The sequence below is a fragment of the Eschrichtius robustus genome, chromosome 7 (genome assembly GCF_028021215.1).
Source record: "Eschrichtius robustus isolate mEscRob2 chromosome 7, mEscRob2.pri, whole genome shotgun sequence".
Classification (NCBI taxonomy): domain Eukaryota; kingdom Metazoa; phylum Chordata; class Mammalia; order Artiodactyla; family Eschrichtiidae; genus Eschrichtius; species Eschrichtius robustus.
This window is the reverse complement of record NC_090830.1, coordinates 73,839,452-73,860,557: the sequence shown is the minus strand read 5'-3', so window position 1 is coordinate 73,860,557 and position 21,106 is coordinate 73,839,452. Positions and strand designations below refer to the sequence as shown.

The window sequence follows — 21,106 nt, the reverse complement described above, 5'->3', positions numbered from 1 at the left end:
AAGGGGTATTAGCAGTGGAGAAGCTTGAATAATTTTTCCTTCATGAGGTTTGCAGTGTGTAGGGTGGAGACAGGAGGTCAGTTACCGTCATATAATGGAAACTTCCATTTCGTGGCTTTAATTCATCCTCAAACCTGCGTAAGACAAGTGTGCGACAGTAAGAATTGTCTGGGTCATAATGCCCTACTGTCTTTCTTGAGACCACTCCCTCAAAATAACCCTTAGAGAAAGGGGGAAGGGACAATGTCATCATTTACAAGAGATAGAAAAACGAAACTGGATAGTGTAATAACGATAGCTCACAATTATTGAGAGCTTGCTTGAGCTAGGTGCTGTGCTCAATTCACTGACTCTTTATAACCCTGAAAAATAATTATTATCCCCATTTTACAGATGGTATGCCTGAGTTCTAGAGAAATGTAAAAAGTTGCCCAAGGTCACACACCTAGTGGCAGAAGCTAGGATTTAAACCCAAGTGGTTTTTACTCCAGGGGCTTAGGGTCTTAAAGCACTATGTACCTACCTGGAGATGTAAATAACCTTTAAGGGAACAAACATCATTTTAGGCAAATTGAAGTTACTTCTTTTTTTAAGATTTTTTTTTTGATGTGGACCATTTTTAAAGTATTGAATTTGTTACAATATTGTTTCTGTTTTATGTTTTGGATTTTTGGCCCCAAGTCACGTGGGATCTTAGCTGCCTGACCAGGGATCGAACCCGCACCCCCTGTATTGGAAGGCGAAGTCTTAACCACTTGACTGCCAGGGAAGTCCCCAAATTGGAGTTATTTCTAACTAACACTGCAGTTAGCATCTCTGGAGACCTGCAGTTAACGGTTTATTGGCTGGAGACTTTTGAACAGGACTGAAACTTGATATCTTGGTGTCTGACACTGTGATGGGGTCGGGGGAGCTTTCTTTTTTTTTTTTTTTTTTTTTTCCTCTAATAATTGCTATATTAGTAAGACTCCAAGCTCCCGCTTCAGGTGGAGTTCTTCCCTGGATTCAAATTACATCACTACTTTATCCTTTCTGTCTTTCAACCTGATTTGGTAGATGGAATTCTGTAATCCCTTTTACCCCTTGCGTGAATTCAAACAATCTGTTTACTGCCTGAATGAGTTTGGCATTCTCTCCACATACTTTTATTGTTACGGGCCATAATCCTAAAATCATTCTTAAGACTTTTCACCACCAAACTGCAGTGCTTTCTTTGTTTTTTCGTTTTTTTGGCCACATTTCTTTGTATTGGGCATTCTGCTGTTTGCCAATGTGAATGCTTGGGAAGGACTTGAAATTAGCACATGCATTCCTTTGGCTTTTTTATTATTACAGCAAGTAGGAAGTTTTGAGTTTAAAAAAAAGTACGTTATATAGGGGTAAACTTAATTTTTATTTGGCTTCCTATTTTATTACTTTTCTCAAAAAAAAAAATGTCTATCAACTATTCTCATTTGCAAGTTGAGTCCTGTAAGGCTTGGTGAGATTGGCTCACCATTGCTCCAGTGGTCCGTACTGAATTGTTTCCAGATTGGTCTCTGTGGAAATGTTTCCATAGAGATGGTTAGAACTAAGGACTCCCAGCTGCTATTTTTTTTTTTCCTCTTTGTCTTCCTTTTCGTCATTTCAGTGCTTTCCTATTAGTACAGAGATCAGAGGGACCCTGCAGAGGGTCTTGTTAGAGGCCAAAATGAGAGGAGAGATGAAAAAGGAGAAGGAAATAGAAGTACCCACACGGCCCAGAGGAAAACAAGACAGCTAACACGTGATCCTGATTATACCACCAGGATGAAGGGAACAGGAAAATTCCACGCAGAGCCTGAAAAAAAAAGAAAGAGAAATTGAAAGAGACTGTACTCTTTTGGGGGAGAGAAGGCATATTAACTACAAATTGGCTAAGATAGTTGTTCACATACCCCCACTGGCATTCTGAAATAACATAAAAACTGGATTACAATATTTTTGTCTACAGGAAAATCAAATAAGCTAAAAACGTAACAAACCCACAAATAAGTTTCTAGGAGTGTGTCTAATTAAGGTAGTTAATGCCTTTTGAACACTAAATCTGTCTTACTAAGGTTTTGTGAAATGCTTGTTCTTTGATTTATATCATATATATCTACTCTCTTTAGAAAGCAGTAGTCTTCTCCGTCATAATTCAAAATTATTCCTCAAGACAAGACTTAATTACAGTTTACATTCTTGATACTTTTTTGTATCTTCAAGTCACCCTAGTGTTCATTCTGGGATTAGGGAAGCCAAAAGGTCTCATCCAATTGGAATAATTATACACTAAGTAAAAAAATTGCAACTTAAAAGGAAAAAAGCACCTAGCACACTTTCTCTAATTTTTGAAAATAATTAAAAGTGTTGAACATTATTTCTGTCCCAGTGGATTGCTGTGAAGAACAGGGAAAGCAGCTACAAAAGATAGCTACTTAAGGAATTTAAATCAAACTATTGTACTGCTTTTAATATTTTATAAGCACATTGATAACTTAGAAAACACTGTACCGTTAAGAGTAACAGACCATTCCCCTCTCCCCCCACACATGATTTTAAGCTTCTGAGTGGTAGATAAAAATATGTTTCTTCATATATGTACCTGTGCCTCTTAGTGTACAAATAACTATGGTTATATTGGGGGTGGAGGCACTTTAAGTAACTAATTTTCACCACAGTCTAGCAAAGAAGGCCCAGCAGAGATGATGAGCTCTTAAACTAGAACAGTGGTACTGGGATAGATATAAGAGGATGTCTTTGAGATATTTAGGAGCCATTATCAGCAGGATTTAGTGATTGATTAGAGAAGCTGTGGATGGATGAGTAAAAAGTCAAGGATGAGTTACTTTTGGTTTAGGGTTTGTTGGTGGGGATAGTAACTGACAGAGAATACAGAACTACTGAGTATACTGATTTTGAGGTGCCATATACAATCCAAGTGGATGTGTCTAGTAGGAAATTAATATGTGCTAGGATATATAGCTGGCATTCATCAAGGTATATTTTGCTTTTACATTCTGATAGTTTAGGGAGATAGGCTCAGGCTAGGTAAATTTGGTCTAGCATCTGTTGTTAAAACTGGAATGAGAACTTATTAACTTACAATGAGGAATAATGAGAAATATTATTCAAACAGATTGCATCTTGTCCCTATGTTTTGCAGTGGCTGCTTCTGAATATTATATATAAAAAAATTATACTTTACAAGGTAAGTACTAGGGTTGTAATATACAGCATGATGACTATAGTATACAGCATGATGGCTATAATTAACACTACTATATGATGTATGAAAGTTGTTAAGAGAGTAAATCCTAAGAGTTCTCATTACAAGGAAACATTTTTCTTTTTTTGCTTTCTCTTTTTATTGTATTTATAAGAGGTGATGGATGCTAACTAAACTTACTGCAGTAATCATCTCAGAATATATGTAAGTCAAACTATTATGCTATATACCTTAAACTTACACAGTAATGTATGCCAATTATATGTCAGTAAAACTGGGAAAAAAAGAAATCATACTGTATTACTTAGTATTGCTGTTAACAAATTACCCTAAAACTTAGCAGCTTAAAGCAACAGACTTTTATTATTTCATTGTTTCTGTGGGTCTGAAACCTGAGGGCAGCTTAGATGGGTGCCTCTGGCTCAGGGTCTCTTATAAAGCTGCAATCAGAAGTGTCAACTGGGGGCTTCCCTGGTGGCGCAGTGGTTAAGAATCCGCCTGCCAATGCAGGGGACACGGGTTTGAGCCCTGGTCCGGGAAGATCCCACATGCCGCGGAGCAACAAAACCCTTGAGCCACAACTACTGAGCCTGTGCTCTAGAGCTCGTGAGCCACAACTACTGAGCCTGTGTGCCACAACTACTGAAGCCTGTGCACCTAGAGCCCGTGCTCTGTAACAAGACAAGCCACCGCAATGAGAAGCCCACGCACTGCAATGAAGAGTAGCCCCCGCTCGCCGCAACTAGAGAAAGCCCATGCGCAGCAACGAAGACCCAACGTGGCCAAAGTTAATAAATAAATTAATTAAATAAATTTAAAAAAAAAAGTGTCAGCTGGGCCTGCAGTTACTCAAGGCTCAACTGATGGAAGATCTGCTTCCAAGCGCCCTTACATGGTTATTGGCAGGCCTCAGTTTTTTTGGTTTTTTTTTAATGATTTAAAAATTTTAGAATAGTTGTAGGTTTACAAAAAAGTTGCAAAGATAGTATGAAGAGTTCCTGTATACCTCTCACTCAGTTTCCTTTGTTGTTAACATCTTACAGTCTATGGTACGTTTGTCACAAGTAATGAACCAGCATTGGTCCATTGCTATTAACTAAACTCCACACTTTATTTGGGGTTCACTCGTTTTTCTGTCACATCCTTTTTGTGTTCCAGTATCTGATCTGGGATGCTAAATTACATTAGTCAACATTCTCCTTAGCATCCTCTAGTCAAGTACTTTGTAGAATATCCTTCAGTTGGAATTCCTCTGATATCTTTGCCATGACTAGACAAGAGTAATGTGTTCTTGGGAAGAAGACTACAGAAGTAAAGTGCCATTCCCATCACACCATATCAAAAGTATATGCTGTCAACATGACTTATCACTGATGGTGTTACCTTTAATCACCTGGGTGAGGTAGTGTTTGCCAGATTTCTCCACTGTGAAGTTGCTTTTTATCCTCTTCCTATGGTCTACTCTTTTGGAAACAAGTCACTGAGTGCACCCACACTAAAGGGGTATTTAAACTCCATCTCCTGGAAGCCACTGCAAGGAGAAGTCCGCGCACGTCGACCAAGAGTAGCCCCCACTCTCTGCAACTAGAGAAAGCCCGCGCGCAGCAGCGAAGACCCAACGCAGCCAAAAATAAATAAATTTATATAAATAAATAAACTCCATCTCCTGGAAGAGAGAGTAGCTAGATAAATTATTTGATATTATTCTGTAAGGTTTTTCTTTCTTTCATTCTTTCATCTTTTATATATGTCAGTACAGACTCATGGATATTCATTTTGTACTTTGGGTTATAATCTACTACTACATTACTAATTTTGTTGCTCAAATTGTTCTTGCTTAGGCCACTGGGAGCACTTTCAGGTTGGCTTCTATATCCCTTTGACGTGCCCCTATCCTTTTTATTTTTTGAGACTGCCTTACTTTCTGGTACTAGAAGATGCTGCAGGCTCATCTGGTATTTTCTTTACCCTGGCCCTAGAATCGGCCATTTCTCCAGGGAGCGTCACTTCCTTTTATTATTGGGGAATGTTGTTTAGTTTCCACATTTCCCAAATTTCCTTTTTCTTTTGTTATTAAAATGTAATTTTATTCCATTGTGGCTGAAGGACACACTTTGTATGATTCCAGGCCTTTAAATTTATTGAGACTTGTTTTATGGGCTACCTAACATGTGGTCTATTCTGGAGAATGCTTCATGTGCACTTGAGAAGGATGTGCTGTTTACTGCTATTGTGGGGTGTACTAGAGATGTCTGATAGGTCTAGTTGGTTTACAGTGTTGTTAAATCTTCTTGTTGATCTTCTGTCTAGTTGTTCTATCCATTATTGAAACTAAGCATTGAAGTCTCCAACTATTATTGTTGCTTTGTCTCTTTCTTCTATTCTGTCAGTTTTTGCTTCATGTGTTTTGGGGTTCTGTTGTTAGGTGCATATACGTTTATAACTGTCATATATTCCAGATAGATTGATACTTTTATCATTATAAAATGTCATTCTTTGTCTCTAGTAACAAATATTGTCTTAAAGTCTATTTTGTTTGTTATTAGTATAGTCACTCCAGCTCTCTTTTGGTTATACTTTGCATGGCATATCTTTTCCCCATTTTTCTTACTTTCAACCTATTTGTGTCTTTGAATTTAAAGTGTGTCTCTTATAGAAAGCATATGGTTAGATCATGTCTTTTAAAAAAAATCCCTTTGATGGGAATTTAGTCCATTTACATTTAATGTAATTAAGGTGGGGTTTAAGTCTGCCATTTTGCTATTTGTTTTCTATATGTCATGTCTTTATTGTTTCTCTATTCCTCCATTACTGCTTGCTTTTGTGTTAACTAGATATTATATATATATGAATATGAATATTTATAAAGAACATATGTATATGGCTATTATCAAAAAGAATACAAATAGCAAACGTTGGCAAGGATGTGGAGAAAAGGGAACCCTCATACACTGTTGGTGGGAATGTAAATTGGTGCAGCCACTGTGGGAAACAGTATGGAGGTTTCTCAAAAAACTAGAAATAGAACTACCATATGACTCAGCAATTCAACTTCTGGGTATGTATCTGAAAAAAACCAAAAATACTAATTTGAAAAGATACATGCACCTCAGCGTTCATAGCAGCATTATTTACAATTGGCAAAATATGGAAGCAACCTAAGTGTCCATCAACAGATGAATGGATAAAGAAGATATGGTATAGTTATACAATGGAATACTACTCAGTCATAAAAAAGAATGAAGTTTTGCCATTTGCAACTATGTGGGTGGACTTGGAGGGTATTATGCTAAGTGAAATAAATCAGACAAAGACAAATAAGTTAGACAAAGTTATCGCTTATATGTGGAATCTAAAAAATAGAACAAACTAGTGAATATAACAAAAAAGAAACAGACTCACAAATATAGAGAACAAACTAGTGGTTATCAGTGGTGAGAGGAAGGGGGGGGACAATAATTTGGTTGATAAATGGTAAGTCATGATGATAAGATGAGAACTGTAAACTTTAACAGAAAAGTGAAAAATTTCCATCCAAAACAGTGGGTATTTAAACATAAATGTAGTTGAAGAAATCAGAACGAGTCTAAAAATATTTGAACAAAGGAAGTGTTTCAGAGCTTCTGTTAAGTCTAGGAAATATGGGTAAAAGTAAACACAAAGTAGCTGAATGCCATATATATGTGTGTGTGTGTGTATGTGTGTATGTGTGTATATAGATATATATATATGGTCTTAGTAGCTAAATGAAACTAATTTAAAAATAGATTTTCTTCCAAATTTTATTTAAAAACTTATTTTACTTATAATTTGTAGTTCTTTTTTATACTCATTTTCTTTTCACCAGTAAGGAGACAGTGTTCAAGTACACTTTGAATGCCAGTCCGTGCTCTATTAGTAAGTATTTACATTTTCAAAGAACTAAAATGGCATTTATTAATGAGTATCCTTGTTTTGAGGCAGTAGTCATAAGCAAAAGCTAAGTGGATTCTTTTATGCTAACAGCTACAGAATAACAGAAATCAACTTTCTGTTGTCTGTAGCCACAGGAGACTGTAAACAAGCTAAGACAGTTACAGAGGGACAAATAAGCCTCAGTGTTCCCAGGCATACCCATGGGCAGGTTTAATGACTAAGCTATTTGAACAAGGGAGGTTTATGATTTCCCTACATTTACATGGTAAATGGAACCAAGGTTAGAATTCAGGAAGGTATCTACTGTGTTCTCAAAAACAAACCCAGTGGAACTCCGGGGAAGGTAGTGGGACAGGGAATTGTCAAATGGGATTTTAGTTTTTTCCGTACTATTTTATTGTTTATAACAAGTTTATATTCCTACACTAATCTGATGATTCAAAACTAAAGAGTTAAAAAAGAGAAGTATGAATAGTTGAGAAATCATATGAATTTATAAATGTATGTATTTATTTTTGGCTGCGTTGGGTCTTCGTTGCTGCACGCGGGCGTTCTCTAGTGGTGGCGAGTGGGGGCTACTCTTCGTTGCGGTGCGCGGGCTTCTCATTGCGGTGGCTTCTCTTGTTGTGGAGCACGGGCTCTAGGCACGCGAGCTTCAGTAGTTGTGGCTCACGGGCTCTAAAGCGCAGGCTCAGTAATTCTGGTGCATGGGATGCTCCACAGCATGTGGGATCTTCCCCGGCCAGGGATCGACCCCGTGTCCCCAGCATTGGCAGGCAGATTCTTAACCACTGCGCCACCAGGGAAGTCCCGAAATCAAATGAATTTAGATTTATGATCTTGTACCCTCTGGGGGTAATTTATTTCTTTTTAACAGCATATTTGCTTGGCATTATTGAGGGACATGTAAAGCCACTCTAGGTGTCCAAACGGAATGTCAATGAACCTAGAGAAGGATAATTTAAATTATTTGGATCATTTGAAAAACACCGGGCTGGATAGTTGCTCAGAGCCCTGCCTGATAGCTGCACCTGAGGACCAGCCATTTGACTGGATGTCAAAATTTGTGCAAGCCCATTTACTGGGTAAATAAAGGCAAGTTGCTCAAACTTTACCTGCCTCAAATTTTCTCTCAGCAATTCAGGGGGACGTTAAGCCTGCCTTTTCCTTATAGGAATGAAACCAAAATTAATTTTAAGGAGAGAGAGAGAGAGAGAAAAAAAAAAGGACATCTTCAAAGATAAATTCTAGATTAGATCCGCAGAGTAGAGGTGTATGGCTCGTTCATGAGATTCTCTTCTCTCCCTGGTGCCTAGCATTGGAGTCTGCCTGCCACACAGTAGCTGTTCAACTGAACTTTGGACTTCTGAACCCACAAAGATAAAGAACAAATCATGAACATTGGCTCCAGCAGATCTTTATAGCCTTATCTCCACCCTCTCCTATCCTCTTGCCACATCTATTTCCATATTGAATTGCTTACCTTGGGATTAATCCATAAACTCTGCCCAAGATGCCTGTTCCCACCCTATGGAACTGCTGGACATTTTTTTGTGTATGTTTTTGGACCCATTCAAATGTCACCTCATCTCTGGAGCTCCCTCTGACTGTCTCCCGGGCAGAGTTATTGCTCTCTCCTTGTGTTCATAAGCATTGTATCTATATCTTTTTCTTTTATATTTTATAATTTTTACATTGGTCTCCTCACTGACTGAGAATACCTTGACAGAGAGTTAGTGACTTGTTCATCATTTTATCCCCCAAATCTAACATGTGCCTGGTGTTTAGGAAATACACAGTAATTTTTGAAAATTAAATTGTTAATGTGAACCCTATGTTAAGCATAATTGGTTACCATAGAGCACAAACAGGAATATTAATCAATTAAATGAATAAAAATACTTTTTCTACCCTTTGAGGATAAAAATTAAATTCATAAAATACATTTTAGAAAGACAGTTTTAATACATTTATGGTGTTAGAAACTTCATGCTTTTTTTGTAGTGATTCTCCAAGTATGGCATCAGCATCACTTGGGAACTTGTTAGAAATGTAAATTCTTGGGCCCCACCTCAGACTTATGAAATAAAAAATTCTGGGCATGGAGTCCAGCAATTTGTGTTTTAATACATCCCCACAGGTGATTCTGATGAATGCTAAAATCTGAAAAGCACTGTTCTAGAACAAATAAAAATGCTTAAGAAACTTTCACACTTGACCAAGAACTCTTTTTACTTAATCAGAAATCTTGTTTAGTTTTCATACATAGTACAGTTATTTAGTGTTTCTTGTACCAGGGTCCTTTGTATTCTTGAGTGTCTGCAAATTCTTAAGAGTATTTTTAAACTCTTGAGTTTTCATTTCAAAGATGGTCTAAAGTATTTTAACACTTAAGACAAAATTTCTCTTATGCAGTGGTAGTTTACAATTTCATGGAACTAAGATTTTAGTTCCTTAAGTAAGAGTTCCTCAAATTCTGGTCCTGGGATATATTCTAAGGCATGGTGGTTAACAACATGGACTCTGGAGTTAGACTATTTGGGTTCAAATTTAGTCATTGCCTAAATGTGTGACCTTGGGCAAGTTACTTAAAATTTCTGAGCCTCTGTTTATTCACCTGTAAAATGGAAATGGAGATTATAATAAGGATCTATCTCATGAGATGCTCTGAGGATTAAATGCTTTTAGAACCATGTCTAGCACATAATAAGTGCTCAGTAAGTATTTACTATTATTGTTCTTGGAAATTTGTGCAGCAGTTAGGATTTTGCTGGGCTGCAAGTAACAGAATACTGGATTGTGTTCATTTCCTATTGCTGCTATAACAAATTATCACAAATTTAGTGAGTAACAATGGCACAAATTTATTATTTTATAATTCTGAAGGTCACAAATCCAAAATAGGTCTCACTGGGATAAAATCAATCTTGATCTGGGACTTCCCAGCCTCCAGATTGTGAGAAAAGAAATTCTGTTGTTTAAGCCACTCAGTCTCTGGTTTGTTATGGCATCCACAACTGACTAATCCAGATTTGTTCCTTCTAGAGGTTCTAGGGGAGAATTTGTTTCCTTGCCTTGTTCAATTTTTTTTTTTTTTTTTGGCCATGCTCCATGGCATGGTGTCGGGGAACTTCCCTGACCAGGGATCAAACCCATGCCCCCTACATTGGGAGCACGGATTCTTAACCACTGGACCACCAGGGAAGTCCCAGCTTATTCAATTTCTAGAGGCTACCTATATTTCTTGGCTTGTGTCTCCTTCCTCTGTCTTTAACCCAGCAGCACAGCATGTTCAAATCACTGCCTTGAACTTTTCTGCCTCCCTCTTCCACTTTTAAAGATCCCTGTGACATTGAGTCCACTGGGATAATCCAAAATAACCTTATTTTAAGGTCAGTTGGAACTTCCCTGGTGGTGCAGTGGTTAAGAATCCACCTGCCAATGCAGGGGACACGGGTTTGATCCCTGGTCTGGGAAGATCCCACGTGCTGCGGAGCAACTAAGCCCATGCGCCACAACTACTGAGCCTGTGCTCTAGAGCCCACAAGCCACAACTACTGAGGCCACATGCCACAACTACTGAAGCTCGCACGCAAGAGCCCGAGCGCCACAACTACCGACTGCAACTACTGAAGCCTGTGCACCTAGAGCCCGTGCTCCGCAACAAGAGAAGCCACCACAATGAGAAGCCCGCGCACCGCAACGAAGAAGTAGCCCCCACTCACCACAACTAGAGAAAACCCGCGCGTAGCAAGGAAGACCCAACGCAGCCAAAGATAAAAATAAAATTAAAAAAAAAAGTCCTGCCTTCAAATGTTAAAAAAAAAAAAAAAATCAGTTGATTAGCAACCTTAATCCCATATGCAACCTTAATTCCCTGCTGCCATGCAACATAGCACATTAACAAGTTCTTGGAATTAGAATGTGGACAACTTTGGCTATTTCGGCCATTATTTTGGCTACTCCATGGACTGGCAATAGTTTGAACCTTAAGGATATTTGCTGTCTACTTAAGTCTGGAAGTAGGAGGGTCTAACATTGATTTAGCAGGTTAACTACATTGTAAAGAACCTATGCTATTTCTTCCTTACCTAGTTTGTTAGCTTTTCCTCTTCGTATTTGTCACCTCATGGTCAAAAGATGATCGCTGCATTTCCAGGCATCAGCAACATATTCAAGACAGGAAAAAGAGGAGGGGGAAAAAGAGGCTGTCCATTTTCCTTTCCCGTCTGCCCCTTTTATCAGAAAGCAAAAGATTGTCCCTAGAATCTCTCCAGCAATCTTGCTCTAAATGGGTCCTATGGCCATCTCTAGCTGCAAGAGGATCTGGAAGAGGGAGCATCTGGCATAGGAGAATGAAATCATACAGATTGGCTTAGACCATTTATGATACATTGATGGGGCCGGGTGCATTGCCTCCCCAAACAAAATCAGAGTTCTTTTAGAAAAAGAGAAGTGCAAGTGTGTGTGTGGGAGGGGTGGGGTGGGGAGGGGTGGTTGTCAAACAGGCAAATGACATTGGATATTAGAGTCTTGGAGAATTTTTCCCTTTAAAGAATGTTTTCACTTGAGAAGCAATGCAGTATTTCTAGAAGCCTGATAAAGTACTTAGTTGTAGAATTTTATTTTTCTGTACCAAATTAGAGCAAGAAAACAAGACTATCTGAAGAAACATTTTTAAAACATAAACATGTAATTTATGATCTCTATAGAAAAGTTAAGACAGTCTTTTCAATATAAATTTTCTCATCCAATTGAACACATAGCTGATGGCTGAGACCAACGGGGCTGTAGTTCAATGAGGCTAAAAACTTGCTCCTTTTGGCAGACCTATGATTTCTGAAACAGTGTCAATTCTATTTATGAAAACTATGCTTCATTGTCAGAACTTTAATTTGTTTCTGGTCTCTATTCAATTTTTCTAAAATAATAAAGGCAATCTATAATAAAATTTCCAAATAATTACATCAACGAACTGCAATGTACTGTCAATAATGGTGATGCTACTGAAACTGAAATGTTGGCTGGCAGATGATACCATGTTGAGAAGCCCTAAGTATTTGCCAGTCAGTGTATGAAAGTTCAGTTGTGATGCATACTCAGTATATTATTTACTTAATTCAATAAACATTTATTGTGTCAGGCACTGTTCTAGAAACTGAGATTTTAGTAGCAAAGAAAAACAAGAAGAGGTTCTGACTTTATGCTCTTTGCAGTCTGGTTAGAATAATCCAAGAAACACAAATGAAAATTCAAGGTATTTTTAAATCTATCAGATCACCAGTGGTGGGGCATTCTCATATGCTAAGCTGATACACTCTGAAGATAAATTTAACTGTATGTGTAAGTTAAGATGTCTGTACACTTTGACCCAGGGATTTGGTTTTTGGGAATCTATTATAATTAAAGAATCAGAAATGCAGGCCAACATTTACAGTCAAAAAATTTGATCACTGCATTATCTTTACAAGTGAAAAATTAGAAATAAATACTCACCAAAGGGGAAATGGTTAAATAATTTATAACATATGCATGAGCCTATTGTAAATCTATTAAAACGATGTTTTTGAAGCATTTATACTCATGCTATACTGTTAAAAGGGTAAAAATTATGATTAAAAACTGCATATCTAAAATAGTAATAATGTTATTGCTTGGAGGGCAAAAGGTGCAACCTTACTGAAGTTACTGAAGGGAGTCAAAAGGTACAAACTTCCAGTTGTAAAATAAATAAGTCCTGGGAATGTCATGTACAGCATGGTGACTATAATTAACAATAATGTATTACATATTTGAAAGCTGTTAAGAGAGTAGATCTTCAAAATTTCATCACACACAAAAAAACCCTTTTTTTGTAACTTTGTATGGTGATGGATTAACTAGGTAGTTAATGATTGTGGTAGATCATTTCCCAATATATAAAAATATCGGATCATTATGTTGTACACCTGAAAGTAATACATCAATTATACCTAAAAAAAAAGGCAGAAAAAAGTAGGCATTTGGCAAGAAAGTTAAGCAAAAAACTTGTATAATAAATTAAACACAAAGAAAAGAAAAAGAAACCTGTAGGCCTGGGAGCTGCCTAGTGGGCTGGTGCCAGGTGTGGCCGCCAGCAAGGCGTCCCACTGTTATTTATCTTAATCTTGAGAACAAGAAATACATGATAGGATAGGTTAATTTCTTTTAGATTTAAACAAAGCACCTCCTAATTTGCTGAATTTTTTAAAAGTTCTATAACTTTGGGAGGGAAGAATCCCTCCATGCCTATGACAAAACCCATGCTTTCTAGTAAAGCAAAGGAAACACTGAGAATGTTTAACAGAATTTCTCTCTGTAGGGCATGAGAATACAGGAGATCCCCTCCCCACCCTGCTTTTCTATATTTTACAGGTTTTCAGTAAAGAGAAACTGTTATAATGAAAAGCTTTATTTTAACAAATCTATATCATGAGTTAAAAAGTCTCCATCTGCAGATTTATAAAATAATACAAAATTAAAGCATGAGGCTCCTTTGACTATGTTAAGTCCAAAAAAAGTTATTGCTGATTTACATGGTTATGAGTCACTTTTTGATTTTCCAAGCTTTTTAAAATGGGCATTTTAAAAATATATAAATTTATTTATTTTTGGCTGCGTTGGGTCTTTGTTGCTGTGCACGGGCTTTCTCCAGCTGCGGCGAGCAGGGACTACTCTTTTTTGCAGTGCGCGGGTTTCTCTTCATGCAGAGCACAGGCTCCAGGTGCACGGGCTTCAGTAGTTGTGGCACACGGGCTTAGTTGCTCCGCGGCGTGTGGGATCTTCCCAGACCAGGGCTCGAACCCGTGTCCCCTGCATTGGCAGGAGGATTCTCAACCACAGCGCCACGGGGGAAGCGATAATGGGCATATTTTTTATAATTAGAAAAAATGCATTATTTTAAAAGGGCAGTAATATTCATTGGGAAACTATAAGCAACATATATGCCCCTTGAAAGTTTCATGCACTTCATTAAAAACATAGCCTAATGTAGTTTTGGCTACTCTAAGAATATGATTATGTTGTTAAGTATATGTACACTATGAAAAAAAATATTCTATTAATCCAGTGTTTTAAAACAAATTCAATTTAGAGGCTTAAAATCAGAGGATCACTTTAAATGTAGGTGTGTTAGAATAATTGCTTGACTTTGTACCTGGAAAATGCTAGTTGCTTCTGTACATCAAGTAAAACATTAACTTTTTGATATTTTGCAGCAACAAGCATGAAAGCAGGCTACCAGCAATTTTGAGAGCTTGCAGAAACAGCTTGCAAGGAAAATGAAGCTCCCTATTTTCATAGTAGATGCATTCACAGCAAAAGCATTTCATGGGAATCCTGCTGCTGTTTGCCTCCTAGAAAATGTAAGTAGTATTTTGTTTTGAAGTGCAGTGCCTCAAATCCTAGATTCCTGTAGAACCAAGTATTTCCTAAAAAAAAAAAAATCAGACCCACCTAGCTGTGTACCTCTCTGGTTTGTGTTCTTTGTCAAATGGTATCAGCGATGTTCATGTCTGCAAGTTGATTTTGACCAAATCATATGATGAGACTGCTTACACCTAGATGCTTAGGTCTAGAGAAATGAAGATTCATGTAAAGAAGAACTAGAGCCAATTAAAAAAAAAGTGTGGGGGGGATTTCCCTGGTGGTCTGGTGGTTGAGACTCCCCCCCACCAAAAAAAAAAGAACTCGAGCTCCTTGTAGCCTCTGTGTTTTCATTTAGTTAGCACCAAATGGGGAGGAGAATGAAATTAGATGAGTTTTATGTGACTGGACATGGCTGATACTACATTTAGCTTAAAAGATTCTAGCTGGATATTTTTAACCTTACCTATAGTTCAGACAATTAGAAATTCTTTTCAGAACCAAAGATGAGACATTTTGCAAGGAATTAAGTAATTTAGTAGAAAGATAGAAGGAATTAAGCTCTAACATAGGGAGAACTCAGCTTACTGAAAGTCTCATTTAAAAATGGCTCTTCAATTGGATAAGTTTTAACTGAAGAGTTAAATTTTCTTTGACCTTAGATGCTTTGTGTTGTTACCTGGGTATTAGGAAACAAGCCAAGGTACGCTTCCACTCAGAGCAGTTAGTACAAGAGTAGATTTTCTAAAAATTACTTCAGGAACACAGTAAGCAACTGATGATCTTAAAGGGCAGGAATAGAAAGGCAGAAGTAGCGAACACGGTGGGGAGTGGGGGGAAGGGGAGGGTGGGATGAATTGGGAGATTAAGTTTGACATAAATACACCACCATGTGTAAAATAGATAGCTAGTGGGAACCTGCTGTATAGCACAAGGAGCTCAGCTCTGTGCTCTGTGATGACCTAGGTGGGTGGGATGTGAGGTGGGGGAGGTCCAAGAGGGAGGGGATATATGTATAAATATACCTGGTTCACTTCACTGTACAGCAGAAACTAACACAACATTGTAAAGCAATTATACTCCAATAAAAAAATAACACATTAAAAAAAGTCTTATTAAGTTGGGGCCTTTGAGTGCAAACATCAAGCTGGCTGCAGATTAAAATCACCTGAGGTGCTTTAAAAATTCCTATGCCCAACCAATCACAATAGAATCTCTGGGGGTGGGACCCAAGCAGCACTGTTCTTTAAAGCTCCCCGGGTGATTCTAGTGTAAATCAAGATGGAGAATGGCTGAGGTTTTACTGAGACAGGTGAATATTGTTAATTGAGTCTTTGGTATACCTATTTTCTCCGTCAAATGGAGCAGCAAAATGGTGATCAAGAGTCCTCATCTTACCTTGGGCTTCCCTGGTAGCGCAGTGGTTAAGAATCCGCCTGCAAATGCGGGGACACGGGTTTGAGCCTTGCTCCGGGAAGATCCCACATGCCGCGGAGCAACTAAGCCCGTGTGCCGCACCTACTGAGCCTGCGCTCTAGAGCCCGCGAGCCACAACTACTGAAGCCCCTGCACCTGGAGCCTGTGCTCCGCAACAAGAGAAGCCACCGCAATGAGAAGCCCGAGCACTGCAACGAAGAACAGACCCGCTTGCCACAACTAGAGAAAGCCCACGTGCAGCAACGAAGACCCAACGCAGCCAAAAATAAAATTAAATTTAAAAATTTAAAAAAGAGCCTTAATATATTTGCCCCATGTCCCCGTGTAATATTCTTGAAGAGTTTTAGAAAAGTTTTGAGTGATTTATGTACTCAGTTTCACCAGATGACAAGAATCAGTATTATTCCTCAATTTACTCCTTTTTACCTCCAGTACAGTCACTAAACTCCAGACTTAGGATCTCTCTCTCTCTCCCCTCTCTACCTCTCCATTAAAATATATTTTGCATGTTATTTATATATTTGGAAAAGCTAGGAAATAAAAATTTAACCAAAAACTTAGCATAGTTCAAAGCAATATGCTTTAGTACGAAAGGAAGAAAGAAAAAGAAGATGACGTCTATGATCCGTCTGGGGACGCTTTCTGAAGAGTCTCTCAATTCACTTCTGTGCCTTAGACCTGTGAGACCGGGCTAATTTGATGGCCTGTCAGGGACAACTGAATAGATATCTAAAGACTAGTTTGCTAGTTTTCTATCCTGTGGACACAAGAATCCTGCTCTCCTGGAGGCTAATCTAGCACTTTCCCCAATGCGTAATCAATAAAAATTAAAATGGAGGTATAAACTGTTGTTTCCACCCTTGGATTCTTTTACACATGGCTGGAGATAGTGGACACCTGAAACACCTAGAGAGAACACAAGTGAACTCAGGAAAATATCATAGACAGATGAGTGCTAAACCTTATAATGCTGACCACAATTCAGTAGGTGTTCAGCCTGTCATTACATAGTCTACAAATATTTGTTGACATCTACCGTGAGCCAGGCTCCAGGGTAGGGACGGGAGGTATAGAGATCAGTAAGTTTGCCTGTCCTTGAGGTGCTCAGAGTCTAGCAGGGGAAATACACTTTTAAACCTGATCATTTTCCCATAGTTACCACATAGGCTGAAAGACCAGGTACCGGGTACCATGGGGACTCATGCCAGGTCCCATGGGGATGCAGAGCATGGAACAACGTTGGATTTTTATGGGGGAGAAAATGCTTCAGATTTTAAGTGCAGGGCTGCAAAGGAATATTCTTTTTCATTTTGTTTAAAATTATTTAAAATTTGACTGAGATGAGACTAACTATAGAAAAACTTGGTGGACAAACTAAAGACTAGGTAATTGTACTTTGAGCTTTTGGAATACTTGATAAGAGACTGCTGGAAGGAAAGGAAAAAATTCTGGGTAACAACATTCCCAGAGCTTCTAGAATATTCTAAAGTTTTGTTTTCCTTTCTAGAGAAGTCCATTTTAAAAATTTTCACATGAGGAACTTATAACACTGTACGTTAGGTGAAAGCAAAAACAGATTAAGGGCTAAATGGAACATGAAACAGACATTTGAAAAAAAATTTTTTAATTTCAAAAAATCGATGGTTTTCTCAAATGCCTGACAATTTTACAATAAAGATGATGTAGAGACATGGAAAATGTATAGAAACAATTTTTTTTTGTAATAAATTTATTTATTTATTTTTGGCTCTGTTGGGTCTTCGTTTCTGTGCAAGGGCTTTCTCTAGTTGTGGCAAGCGGGGGCCACTCTTCATCGCGGTGCACGGGCCTCTCATTATCGCGGCCTCTCTTGTTGCGGAGCACAGGCTCCAGACGTGCAGGCTCAGTAGTTGTGGCTCACGGGCCTAGTTGCTCCGCGGCATGTGGGATCTTCCCGGACCAGGGCTCGAACCCGTGTCCCCTGCATTGGCAGGCAGATTCTCAACCACTGCGCCACCAGGGAAGCCCTAGAAACAATATTTTAAAAAGTGATATAGATACATTACAATGACAGCTGTGTAAAAACTATAGGAACTCCTGACCAACTATTGGAATAGGTCAGAGGGCTGTGGTAGTGAAAAGGGGTGGTACTTTGTTTATTTTTCTGTAAACCATCTTTACTGTTTAGTGAAAATAACCTCAACAGAGGTAAGGAGCCATATTTATTCTCCTTCATATTCTAACAAAGCCTTAAGGTTTTTGTTTTTGTTGTTGTCGTTTTGTGTGTGTGTGTGTGTGTGTGTGTATGTATGTGTATGTATGTGTGTGTGTGTTTTTAGGGCAGGGCTTCTCAATAGCAGTGTTATTGACATTTTGGACTGGCAAGTTCTTTATTGTGTGAGGCCGTCATGTGCATTGTAAAATGTTGGGCAGATCCTGGGCTTTGACCCACTAGATGACAGTAGTCTCTCCTCCTCCCCCAGACATGACCATCAAAAATCGCCCCCAGTTGAAAACCATTGTTTCAGAAGATACCTTCTCTAAAGAGAGGCTTATCCTGGAGTTTTCCTGTTTAAATTATCCATAAAAACAACTTCGTTGTGTGCCCAGTATATTTATTTATCCCGATTCAACTGGCCGTTACTGGCTGTCTACCATAAGCTGGACACTGTGCTAGGATCAAATGTAATATTCATATTCTATTCATATTCTGTTTCTATTCTTTTAAACACTGCTAATCATTTCCAGTGACAGCAAGGAGGATTGGCTTCACACTTTTTTTTTTTAAGTTTTTATTGAGTCTGTTACAATATTGCTTCTGTTTTATGTTTTGGTTTTTTGGGCCCTGAGGTATGTGGGAATCTTAGCTCCCAACCAGGGATCGAACCCGCAACCCCTGCTTTGGAAGGTGACCTCTTAACCACTGGCCCGCCAGGGAAGTCCCTGGCTTCACACTTTTAAGGAGGAATGCTTAGTTTTAGTTCCTAAAGTACTTGCTGTTCTGGTTTATCTGGTTAAATTTAGGGACGACCAAAAGCCCCTTTTACAGCTTGGTGGGCTATATATTTAAAGAAAAACAGGTGTATAGCAATGCTGTGTTCAATCCATGCTTTAACTCATGTGCAGTGGCCATTTCCAAACTTGCTGCCCTTCCTTAGAGAGAGGATCACTGGCTCAGTGTGACCATACTGGGTCAGAGGCTCCTGGGGTTTCTAGAGGGTTACAACCTCATATCTCATTTTTATGCCCGGAAAAATGATGCAAAGTGCAGAGAAGATTCTTCTAGGACGTTGAAGTGTTTTCCTTTGCTATTTGAGGGAAGAGAGCAACGCAAAGGAAGAGGAAATGTTAATGTGGGAATTTCTGCTTCCCAAGTATCCTCACTGGCTTCTAGAACATAACTCTCAGCTTTGAGGGCAGTGACTTCAGGCAAGTTCAGCCAGATACATACTGTGCTAATTTCTTTTCATTTCACCCTCACAACCACTCTATGAGTAGGTCTTATTATTATTATCCCCATTTTACAGATGAGAAAACGGAGGCAGAAGAAGGTTAAATGGCTGACTTCAGAATCCCACCCCAGGTCTGCCTGACTGCAGGGCCCATGCTTTTACTCTTCATTGCGGTGCGCGGGCCTCTCACTATTGCAGCCTCTCTTGTTGCGGAGCGCAGGCTCCAGACGCGAAGGCTCAGTAGTTGTGGCTCACGGGCCTAGTTGCTCCGCGGCATGTGGGATCTTCCCAGACCAGGGCTCGAACCTGTGTCCCCTGCATTGGCAGGCAGATTCTCAACCACTGCGCCACCAGGGAAGCCCAGGGCCCATGCTTTTAACCCACTGTACTCAATACTAGACTAGATGTCCCCTCCTTTTATGTGCTCCCATGGCACCCCTTCCCAGTTGATAACATGCATCACTCTTGTTGTAATTCATTCAGTGCCTGTCTCTCTCACTACTGTACATTCCATGAGATCTTAATCTATTCTGACTTGTTCCAACACACAAGGCCTAGCACATGGGAGGCACTAAATAGATACCTGTTGAGTGAAAGTGAAAATATTATAATCAGTGATATTATGGCAAAATTTCCTTCTAAGAGTTCTAGTTAGCCAACAATTATTCATCTTTTGTTCTCATTGGTAGGGTGGGGTGGGCAGGGTATGCAAAGTGAGTATGTGCTTTGGGTTTTGTGATGGAGCTGGAGAGACTAAGCATTCATAAGATCCATTGGAAGCAACTGAAGATGGCCTGCAGTTTGAGTGCTGCAATGTGTGGACATAACTTTACAATCGGAAATCCAAGTGCCTCGAAAGGAATCTTGATCCTAGCACAGTGTCCAGCTTATGGTAGACAGCCAGGAATTCCTCAAAAGGAATTTCTTCCTAGATGATTTAGAACTTTCTACATCCAAGTGCTTTTCCATTGCTGGAAGGAAAGCAGAGGGACAAATAAACAGAGCAGGACTGTCCTGTTTAGGCTGTCATATTTCTAAACTGCCACAAGGTGGGAGTATTTTAAAACTTTACTCTGATTTTCTGATCATTAGTCTTTCGCGGGCCGTATAGTGATGGAATCTCAGTGTCCCAACGCAGTACATTGGAAGGCAGAAAAACAAACATGGCTCTAATTTTGCTGCTGGAAGCTTGACTCATGTGAAATTGGCAAAAGGAAATGGATATTAAAGCAAGAGAACTAACAGTTATCGGTTTGGTTTGAAACTATTATGTGTTACATTTAAAAATAAGCTTGTAGTGTAAAATGGAAACATTATTGGAACCAAAATTCAGTATTTTGAATGAATGTAGTCTCATTCTTTTTTTCCTAAAGCTCTCCAAGTTGAAGCAATATTAATCTTCTCATGATTCACCATTATTTTGATCTTTGGTTCCAGTGTAGAAATTCAGCCATGTGTGGTGCACATTGAGGGCTGCTACTGTCATACTTTCTACATTGTCTCTGGCCCCTCAGGCAAATAACAGGTGCATTTTCAGTGTTCTGGGGCAGAAATTGCACTTACAGAAATTCAAATTGTAATTGGTGAAATGTACCAAAGCAGAGAAAATTAAAGAGTTGATGGTCAGTGAAGTGTGTGTTTTTAGCTGATGTGCAAAAAAGCCCATTTGCAGAGGAATCTATTACCAATAGATGGTGAGCTTGGCTACAAT

General features: G+C 38.9%; 1 protein-coding gene across 7 annotated transcripts in view; it reads left to right on the top strand.

The window, feature by feature from the left end:
* Positions 1-21,106, top strand: part of PBLD (phenazine biosynthesis like protein domain containing) — a 36,329-nt gene that overhangs the window by 2,306 nt on the left and 12,917 nt on the right. For 5 of the 7 annotated variants that reach the window (XM_068547678.1, XM_068547676.1, XM_068547675.1 and 2 more), the window contains exon 2: positions 14,380-14,526. In XM_068547678.1, coding sequence (XP_068403779.1) covers positions 14,443-14,526 — 84 coding nt within the window. In that variant the 5' untranslated portion in view covers positions 14,380-14,442. Of the gene's footprint in view, positions 1-3,166; positions 3,212-14,379; positions 14,527-21,106 lie in introns of all 7 variants that reach the window. The other 2 variants (XM_068547677.1, XM_068547674.1) reach the window with 1 other exon arrangement.